This window comes from Dendrobates tinctorius, unplaced genomic scaffold, assembly GCF_039654945.1.
Source record: "Dendrobates tinctorius isolate UK_male_01 unplaced genomic scaffold, ASM3965494v1 ptg000127l, whole genome shotgun sequence".
NCBI classification, from domain to species: Eukaryota; Metazoa; Chordata; class Amphibia; order Anura; family Dendrobatidae; genus Dendrobates; species Dendrobates tinctorius.
This window is the reverse complement of record NW_027361795.1, coordinates 11,976,115-11,986,967: the sequence shown is the minus strand read 5'-3', so window position 1 is coordinate 11,986,967 and position 10,853 is coordinate 11,976,115. Positions and strand designations below refer to the sequence as shown.

General features: G+C 50.5%; 1 protein-coding gene across 1 annotated transcript in view; it reads left to right on the top strand.

Moving 5' to 3' along the window:
• Window positions 1-649: 649 nt before the first annotated feature.
• LOC141047472 (GPI ethanolamine phosphate transferase 2-like) overlaps window positions 650-10,853 on the top strand; it is a 98,653-nt gene continuing 88,449 nt past the window's right edge. The window contains exons 1-2 of the mRNA XM_073542583.1: window positions 650-852; window positions 10,468-10,677. Coding sequence (XP_073398684.1) covers window positions 715-852; window positions 10,468-10,677 — 348 coding nt within the window. The 5' untranslated portion in view covers window positions 650-714. The remainder of the gene's footprint in view (window positions 853-10,467; window positions 10,678-10,853) is intronic.

The window sequence follows — 10,853 nt, the reverse complement described above, 5'->3', positions numbered from 1 at the left end:
CAGAAGCGTCGACGAGTGAGGAAGGGACGGTGTGTGCAGACACGTCCCCAGCATAAGGTACGGTGTGAGAAGCGGCTCTGGAAACAGAGGGCCGACAAGGGAAGCGAAGTAAAGTGTATTGCTTTGAAGTGCGGTATACTGTGGAGGCTGTCAAGTGGACGGCCAGAGAATAAAGCTTGGACCTGTTGCACCCTGAATTTGCCTCCATGTTGTCTCTGTTTCGTCTCTGTGTGGTAAGAAGTGGGACCGCCCCCCAGCTCGGCCCACCGACCCTACAGACACACGGTCCATGGAAACACACTGACGTGTACAGACCCATTCACTTGGAACGTTTTTACAGGAAAATGTATTTTTTTCGTTTTCACGGCTCAGTGTTATAAAATTCTGTGAAGCACCTGTGAATTCAAGGTACTCACCTCACCTCTAGATAAGTTCCTCAGTGGGGTGTAGTTTCCAAAATGGGAACACTTGTGGGGAGCTCTGCAAACGCGACATTGTGTCCGCTATTGCTTCCAGCCAATTTTGCGCTCCAAAAGTCACATACCACATAAAGTGGCCTGGTCAGGACGGTGAAAACAGGCTGGGGGCTGAAGGGGTTAAAGGGTAAACAAGTGGAAAGAAAATTAAATTTATTTTTCCTTTTCAGGTAAAGCATCAAACTGGACCCAACTTCCCCATCCAGTTTTCAAGAAAGTAGTCATTCTTCTCATAGATATGTTGAGACAGGACTTCGTATTTGGTGTCAAAGGCAAAGAACACATGCCTTATACAAGACAACTTATAGAAAAGGGGTCAAGCCTCAGCTATATTGCAAAGGCCGCAGCCCCCACTGTGACAATGCCTCGTATTAAGGTTAGTACACATTTGTTTGCACTTGCTAATGTATTGGGGTCTTTTGTTCAGGACTATCAGCTATTAGTGGGGACAGAGAGGCTATACAAAGTATCTCTCTCTGTCTGGATTACCCATTACATGCATGAAGTGCCAGTTTCCCACTATAGCGGCACTGCTTGCGATTGTGCCACACAGTACCAACTGAACGGTGCAGTATTGACTGTTCAATGCAATGTTTGGCGGTGCTGAATGCTACTAAGTATGCAAACTGTTGTATTGGTATATGTGAGCAACATGTTTTTTTCAGGCAGGTGTAGTGCAGCGCTTACGGAGTGTGTTGGGGGACACTCACTTTGCTGGTCGCTGAGGCATACGCTGGGACACTCAGGGTTAAAAAAGGTCCATTTGATTTATTAGTAAACAACATAAACCGCTCCTCAGGAACCAAGTAGTATGCAGCCGCAAGTACAATGTCTGTTACACATTCAGCTCTATAGGAAAACACAGTCTCTTACTGACCCTGGTCAGTATCACTCACGGTTATCAGACCGTCCACTTGGGAGGTATCTCAAAGACCTCCTTCCTCTGGCTCAGACTAGCCAGCACTCTTTCCCCAGGCTGTGTGAGGTCCAGCAAGCAGGTTTGGTCTGGAGCCACACACGCAGGGAGACTTCTCCTTCACTGCACACAGACCACTCTGTAGTGTCCAGCATGGACACATGGAAATCTGTCCACACTGACAGACTCCCACCACACTCTACTCCCATGTGCCAAACACACCTCCATTGCATAGTTGTAACCACTCCCAGGTATCACATGGCTAGTCTGGTGATCTGGTGATCGTGACATCACCGCAGGTCCTCAAACACACAACCACACACACTCTTCATCTTGGGTGTTCAGACACACACCCCCTTGAGTGCTGATGTAGGTGACTGGACCCACCCAACTCTCCAAGTCACCTGGAAGCCTCCCAATGTAAAGCAAGTCCCTCAGCAGTAGATCTGGTGAGCAAAACACGCCCAGGGCTTCCATCACAGGGCCACCCACTTCTGTGATACATACCGGCCATTCATCACGACACTGGTCAGTGTCTCACCATCACAGTTATGCCTCCAAGCGTATCCAGAGGAGCGCATACAGCGCCCCCTAGCTGTAACGGGTCACTGCCTCACACAGATTAGAATTTTTCTAAAAGAAAAGCGATTCAGGAAACGTTATTTTTAATCCCTGTAATCCCTGCAGTTTTAGTGTTTCTTTTTGTTTGGTTGTTCTTATTGCGCTTATTTGATGCTTTTCATTGAAAGCTTTCATTGTTTGCCAGACATTTTTTATCTACACTACCGTTCAAAAGTTTGGGGTCACCCAGACAATTTTGTGTTTTCCATAAAAACTCATACTTTTATTAGTCAAATGAGTTGCCAAATGAATTTAAAATCTAATCCAGACATTGACAAGGTTTGAAAAAAAGATTTTTATTGGAAATAATAATTTTCTCCTTCAAACTTCTTTCGTCAAGGAATGCTCCTTTTGCAGCAATTACAGCATTGCAGATCTTTGGCATTCTAGCAGTTAATTTGCTGAGGTAATCTGGAGAAATTTTACCCCATGCTTCCAGAAGTTCCTCCCACAAGTTGGTTTGGCTTGATGGGCACTTTTTGCGTACCGTACTGTCAAGCTGCTCCTACAACAGCTCAATGGGGTTGAGATCTGAAGACTGCGCTGGCCAATCCATTACAGATAGAAAACCAGCTGCCTGCTTCTTCCCTAAATAGTTCTTGCATAATTTGGAGGTGTGTTTTGGGTCATTGTCCTGTTGTAGGATGAAATTGGCTCCAATCAAGCGCTGTCCACTGGGTATCGCATGGCGTTGCAAAATGGAGTGATAGCCTTCCTTATTCAAAATCCCTTTTACCTTGTACAAATCTCCCACTTTACCAGCACCAAAGCAACCCCAGACCATCACATTACTTCCACCATGCTTGACAGATGGCGTCAGGCACTCTTCCAGCATCTTTTAAGTTGTTCTGTGTCTCACAAATGTTCTTTTGTGTGATCCAAACACCTCAAACTTGGATTTGTCTGTCCATAACACTTTTTACCAATCTTCCTCTGTCCAATGTCTGTGTTCTTTTGCCCATATTAATCTTTTCCTTTTATTAGCCAGTCTCAGACATGGCTTTTTCTTTGCCACTCTGCCCTGAAGGTCAGCATCCCAGAGTTGCCTCCTCACTGTAGACATTGACACTGGCGTTTTGCGTGTACTATTTAATAAAGCTGTCAGTTGAGGACCTGTGAGGCGTCGATTTCTCAAACTACAGATTCTAATGTACTTGTCTTGTTGCTCAGTTGTGCAGCGGGGCCTCCCACCTCTCTTTCTACTCTCGTTAGAGCCTGTTTGTGCTCTCCTCTGAAGGGAGTAGTACACACCGTTGTAGGAAATCTTCATTTTCTTGGCAATTTCTCCCATGGAATAGCCTTCATTTCTAAGAACAAGAATAGACTGTCAAGTTTCACATGAAAGTTCTTTTTTTCTGGCCATTTTGAGAGTTAAATGGAAGCAACAAATGTAATGCTCCAGATTCTCAACTAGCACAAAGGAAGGTCAGGTTTATAGCTTCTCTAATCAGCCAAACTGTTTTCAGCTGTGCTAACATACTTGCACAAGGGTTTTCAAGGGTATTCTAACCATCCATTAGCCTTCTTACACAGTTAGCAAACACAAAGTACCATAAGAACACTGGAGTGATGGTTGTTGGAAATGGGCCTCTATACACCTATGAAGATATTGCATTACAAACCAGACGTTTGCAGCTAGAATAGTCATTTACCACATTAACAATGTATAGAGTGTATTTCTGAATCATTTAATGTTAGCTTCATTGGAAAAAACTGTGCTTTTCTTTCAAAAACAAGGACATTTCTAAGTGACCCTAAACTTTTGAACGGTAGTGTACTGTTACGTTGTGGACACAGGTGACGAGAGTGGACCCACTGGACCGTGGCGCCGAGCTCTCCCCGAGCAAGCGCACCAAGTGGACCGACCCCTATACAGGGACCGTTAGGGAACAGACTCGGGAAGTTCTAGCGCCACGGCAGCCAGGACCAGGGGTCGGCTCAGGAGGGTGAACTAGTGATGAGGAACAGAGGAAGGTCCAGAGAGGAACCAGGGTGACCAGGGTCCAGCGACTGCGGAAGAGGAGAAGGACGGAGGAAGGCGGGGGTCCAGGAAGAGGCGAACTGAAAAGGAAGGAGACACAGGGGTTAGGCAGGAGGAACGACCAGAGGGACAGAGGAACACTGAGGACACAGGAACTAACAGGAGGCACAAAACACAAGGAATAAACTAGAGAGCAGCTAGCAAGGAACAAGCAGCAGGGAGCACGGCCTAGACAACCGAGAGGCAACTCAATAGTCAGGCGCCTCCACTAAGGGAGGGCGGCCTGAAATACCTGGTGGTGGCCTCTGATAGGTCGGGGGGCCGGTCCGGGTCAGGTCACGGCAGACAGGTGGCTGCCGGTAGCAGCGTGCGGCTTATCCCTCCGGCGCGTGCGCAGAGGCACAGTGCGCGCGGCCGAGGGAAGTGGAGGAGAACGTCGGGACGCCGGTCGCCGGAAAGCAAGGGAAGCGGAGGCGCGCGTGCAGGACGCGTCAGAGGAGAGAGTCGGGGCAGAAGCAGGAGCGGTGAGTATGGCAGCGGGAGCGGTGCTAACAGTACCCCCTCTCTTACACTCCCCTCCACTGCGTCTGGCTAAAAACCTCTTAAGAATGCGAGGAGCATTGATATTCTCCTGCGGCTCCCAGGATCTCTCCTCGGGACCAAAACCCTTCCAGTCGATCAAAAAAAAGGTTTTACCTCTAACTTTTCTCGAGGCCAGGATGTCTTTTACCTCGAAGACGTCATCAGACGTAACAGGAAGAGGAGAAAGGTTCGGGGCCGGGTGAAACCGATTCAGGACAACCGGTTTAAGGAGGGAGACGTGGAAGGAGTTGGGGACCCGAAGCGACGCAGGCAACTCCAGTTTGTAAGATACGTTGTTCAGACGTTTGAGAATCTTGAAAGGCCCAATGTAGCGCGGTCCCAACTTGTAGGAAGGGAGCTTTAGCCTAATGTACTTGGCCGATAACCAAACTTGTTGACCTGGGAGGTAGTTGGGAGCATCCAAGCGTCTTTTGTCAGCGTGCCTCTTCATGTGTTCCCCCGACCTCTGGAGGGCCTCCTTAGTTTCGGACCAGATCCGAGAGAACTCTTGGGTCAGGGAGTCGGCTGCAGGCACACCGGAGGAACCGGACAAAGGTAGAGGAACTCCAGGGTGCATGCCAAAGACTACGAAAAATGGAGACTTGGCTGATGACTCGCTGGGATGGTTATTGTAGGAGAACTCTGCCCAGGGAAGTAGATGGACCCAGTTATCCTGATGAGCGTTAGAGAACTGCCGTAAGTAGGACGCTAGTACCTGATTAACGCGTTCAACCTGACCATTGGACTGGGGATGGTATGCGGATGAAAAGTCCAGTTTTATCTCTAGAAGTTTACACAAGGCCCTCCAAAACCGAGAGGTGAACTGTACCCCTCGATCGGAAACAATATGCTGTGGAAAGCCGTGGAGGCGGAAGATGTGCTGGATAAAAATCTTCGCCAACTCTGGAGCGGAGGGCAGCGCAGGTAGAGGAACAAAATGGGCCATCTTGGAGAAGCGGTCAACAGCTACCAGGATAGTCGTAGATCCGGAAGACTTGGGCAGATCCGTGATGAAATCCAAACCAATATGTTGCCATGGAACCGAAGGAATCGGGAGAGGAAGCAGAAGGCCGGCGGGTGGTCGCCTAGGAATCTTGACCTTGGCGCAAGAGGGACAGGAGGCCGTGAAGTCTGTCACATCCTGGCGGAGTGAGGGCCACCAGTAAAAACGAGCGATGAGCTCAAATGTCTTCTTGACTCCGACATGTCCGGAAACTTTCGAGGAATGTCCCCAATGCAGTACCTTTTCTCTTTCAGCATCTGGGACGTAGGTCTTGCCGGGAGGAGGAGTAATCAGTCTCACCGGGGCCACAGTGATGATCTTAGCGGGATCGATAATGTGAGATGGTTCCTCCATCAGATCAGCGGGCTGCAGAGACCGGGACAATGCGTCCGCCTTGATGTTCTTTGGCCCGGGACGGAAACGCAATTCAAAATCGAACCGACCAAAGAAGAGGGACCATCTGGCCTGCCGAGGGTTAAGTCTCTGGGCTGACTGGAGATATGCAAGGTTCTTGTGGTCGGTAAAGATGGTAAACGGATGGACCGAGCCTTCAAGGAGGTAACGCCACTCCTCGAGCGACAACTTTATGGCCAACAGCTCGCGATCCCCGATGGCGTAGTTACACTCAGCCGGCGAGAAGGCCTTTGAAAAGAACCCGCAGGTAATCAGGCGGCCGGACGGGGACCTCTGTGAGAGCACTGCACCTGCTCCGGTGGAGGAGGCGTCTACTTCCAGGATGAATGGCTTATTAGCCTCGGGTCGGTGTAGAACAGGTGCGGTCGCGAAGGCTTGCTTCAGGCAGGAAAAGGCCTCTTCAGCCTCCGGAGGCCAGGACGAGGAGTTGACGCTCTTGCGAGTGAGACTGGAGATGGGTTTGATGATGGACGAAAAATGTGGCACAAATTGACGGTAATAGTTGGCGAAGCCGAGGAACCTTTGAATCGCCTTGACCCCCACAGGGCGAGGCCATCGAAGAATAGCCGACAGTTTCTCAGGATCCATCTCCAGCCCAGAATCTGAAACGATGTAGCCCAAGAAAGGCAAGGAAGACTGCTCAAAGAGACACTTCTCAAGCTTCGCGTAGAGGCGATTCTCCCGCAGACGTTGTAAGACCATACGAACACTCCTCCTATGGGACGCCAGATCCGGGGAAAAAATAAGGATGTCGTCCAGATATACCACCACGCAGGAGTACAACAAGTCTCGGAAGATATCATTAACAAACTCCTGAAAGACCGCGGGAGCATTGCAGAGACCGAAGGGCATAACCAGGTATTCGTAATGCCCGTCCCGGGTGTTAAAGGCGGTCTTCCATTCGTCACCAGGGCGAATGCGGATGAGGTTGTAAGCCCCACGTAGATCCAACTTTGAGAAAATGCGGGCTCCCCGTAACCGGTCAAAGAGTTCAGGAATGAGAGGCAACGGATATTTGTTCTTCACAGTAATGTCGTTCAGGCCCCGGAAATCAATACAAGGACGGAGAGAACCGTCTTTCTTCTTTACAAAGAAAAACCCGGCTCCGGCCGGGGAAGAAGATTTCCGTATGAACCCTCGAGCTAAATTCTCACGAATATACTCGGACATGGCCGTAGTCTCTGCAGGGGACAAGGGATAAATTCGCCCTCGGGGCGGAGTGGTCCCGGGTCGCAGATCAATAGGGCAGTCATACGGGCGATGCGGAGGAAGAACCTCTGCCTCCTTCTTGTCAAATACGTCAGAGAAAGCCCAGTATGCGGCTGGAAGAGCCTCGGGACCCGAGGAGGCTGGTGGAGGGTTAGCCGGGCGGACAGGCCCCAGACACTTCTCTTGGCAGGGATGCCCCCAGCGGAGGACCTCACCGGAACGCCAATCCAAGACAGGTTCATGAGTCCTAAGCCACGGAAGACCAAGCAGCACAGCATGGGAAAGGTTGGGGAGGACGTAGAACGCGATCCGCTCCTGGTGCAAGGCCCCAATTTGCAGACACACCTCCTCTGTTACCAGGAACACGGATTCACGTAGGGGTCTACCATCTACTGAGGCGATGACACGTGGAGTCTTCAGAGAGACCACAGGAATCCGATACTTCTTTACCTCCTTCAACCTAATGAAGTTCCCTGCCGCGCCCGAGTCCACATAGGCCACCTCCGAACCACGTCTCCGACCCAAAACCAACTGAACTGAAAGGGTAAGGGGGTGAGAGGAGTGAGACACACCTAGATCGGCCTCTCTTACCTGCCCTAGGTGGAGGAGTTTCCCGGTCTCTCAGGACAGAAGCGTAAGAAGTGGGACGCGCTGCCGCAATACAGGCACAGACCCTCCATCATTCTCTCCTTACGGCGCCGTTCTGCCAACTTGACCCGATCCACCTGCATTGGCTCAGACGCCGGACTGGAGGATGCCCCAGGCGGATGTGGGCTGGACGGCCAGTGAAAAGAAGCAGATGGTCTCAGCGGTCTCCTGTCCCTACCAGTCTCTCTAGCGCGTTCCTGGAACCGAAGGTCGATGCGTGTGGCCAACGAAATTAAATCCTCCAAGGAGGTTGGGGTGTCTCGCCCTGCCAGCTCATCTTTAATTTTGCCTGAGAGGCCACGCCAGAAGGCCCCAACCAAAGCCTCGTTATTCCACCCTACCTCGGAGGCCAAGGTACGGAACCGGATGGCGTATTGTCCGACTGTAAGAGCGCCCTGGGAGAGGCAAAAAAGAGACTCCGTGGCGGAAGCCAACCGTCCGGGCTCGTCAAAGACCCTACGGAATGTGTCAGTGAAGGTCTGGAGACTGGAGACCACGAGATCGTCCCGCTCCCACAGGGGATTTACCCAGGAGAGTGCCTCTCCCTCCAAATGGGAGACAATGAAGGCAACCTTGGCCCGATCGGTGGGGTATTGTTGGGGCAGGAGTTCGAAGTGCAACCTGCACTGATTCAAGAAGCCCCTGCACAACTTGGGGTCGCCGCCATACCGAGGCGGTCTACCAAGCCTGGGAGGCGGAGAGGGTCCGGGATCTGAACTGCGGGACGAATCGCGTCCGGCGGCCGATTGAAGGGAAAGCAGCCGATCGTCGACCGAAGCCATATACGAAAGAATATGGGATTGGGTGTCCCGTTGTTGAACCAGCTCCTGCTGGAGGCTGGCAAGTTGGGAGGCGTTACCAGGATCAGCGGCCTGCAAGGCCGACAAGCGGGAATCCATGGTCTTCATGAAAGACATAATACGGGTCTGGTTCTCCCTAAGGAAAACCAACTCCTTTTGGGTAGCGGCCCCGGCGGGGTCCATGGCCTGACTATACTGTTACGTTGTGGACACAGGTGACGAGAGTGGACCCACTGGACCGTGGCGCCGAGCTCTCCCCGAGCGAGCGCACCAAGTGGACCGACCCCTATACAGGGACCGTTAGGGAACAGACTCGGGAAGTTCTAGCGCCACGGCAGCCAGGACCAGGGGTCGGCTCAGGAGGGTGAACTAGTGATGAGGAACAGAGGAAGGTCCAGAGAGGAACCAGGGTGACCAGGGTCCAGCGACTGCGGAAGAGGAGAAGGATGGAGGAAGGCGGGGGTCCAGGAAGAGGCGAACTGAAAAGGAAGGAGACACAGGGGTTAGGCAGGAGGAACGACCAGAGGGACAGAGGAACACTGAGGACACAGGAACTAACAGGAGGCACAAAACACAAGGAATAAACTAGAGAGCAGCTAGCAAGGAACAAGCAGCAGGGAGCACGGCCTAGACAACCGAGAGGCAACTCAATAGTCAGGCGCCTCCACTAAGGGAGGGCGGCCTGAAATACCTGGTGGTGGCCTCTGATAGGTCGGGGGGCCGGTCCGGGTCAGGTCACGGCAGACAGGTGGCTGCCGGTAGCAGCGTGCGGCTTATCCCTCCGGCGCGTGCGCAGAGGCACAGTGCGCGCGGCCGAGGGAAGTGGAGGAGAACGTCGGGACGCCGGTCGCCGGAAAGCAAGGGAAGCGGAGGCGCGCGTGCAGGACGCGTCAGAGGAGAGAGTCGGGGCAGAAGCAGGAGCGGTGAGTATGGCAGCGGGAGCGGTGCTAACATGTACATTGAACAATAAAGAAACCGCTAGCAGTTTTTGAAGCAGAGACACTGGCAAGAAACCCGCTAACAAATAAAACCTGGATGTAATTTTAGCCTTCCCATTCACTTATGAAGTAGAGAGCATCTTCAGAGCAGAAACCTGAAACTTTTTTTTAATGAGAACTTTGTGTGGGCCATTATACTATTTGAAGGGCCAGGTAGGGACCATTTAAATATTTGGAGTGCTATGTGGGGGCAATTATATTGTTTGGGGGACTATTTAAAGGGCCATCGTATAGTGTGGAGGGACCATTATATCGATTGGAGGTACACTTGTATGGAGGGAGACCACTTTCACTTGTTTTGACCAGGAGTATGTAGTACACATACATACTCAGAAACCGGTGAATCCCCACAGTGCACTGCAGGCGCTGGAGGTTTCATAAGTCTGCAGTCACATTTTGGACAGGACAACCCCATCTAAGGTCAATGTAAAACAGTTTAGGGCCTTGTAGAAATTTGGACAGAAATTGGCCCCTTTAATATATTTATGTACTGAAAATGGATCTTCTAGCCTGGGGAAAAAAGGCACCTTAATGAGTATGTGTGTTTTTTTTTTTAAATTATAGAATGTGATAGTATAAAGTGAAAAGAGAATACCCCTTTAAATTCAGTCTTATCAAGACAACTCATGTAAAAATGCCGTAGTAGGGAAATTTGAATCCGGCAGTAGCTATTAAAATCCCCTATTTCCGAGATCTGTAAGACAACACCTGTAAAGTCCTCTTAAATGTCCACTATATTCCTAAGCATTACTTCTTCAGTCCCTTGCTGGTTTAACTTTCTGTCGGCTCTATGACCTGTTTCCTATTCTGTGTCTCCAGGCATTGATGACAGGTAGTATACCCGGGTTTATTGACATTGTAATGAACCACAACTCCGCTGAACTGCTGGAAGACAACTTGATATGGCAGGCAAAGCAAGCTGGAAAAAGAATAATGTTTTATGGTGACGACACGTGGATAAAACTTTTTCCAAAGCATTTTGTGGAGTTTGATGGGACAACATCATTTTTTGTTTCTGACTTCACAGAGGTACTCTAAAGAGCACCTTCCATCTCTACTTACCTGTCCATTTTGGTATAAATCTATTTCCTATAACATAACAATTCTGGGGCATGTTTTCCTAGAAATCTTTGTTGTTCTGTTCCTCTGTCATCTCGGACTAGTCATCCAAGATAAATGGTTCCGGAATGGCTTTTCAAAGTATG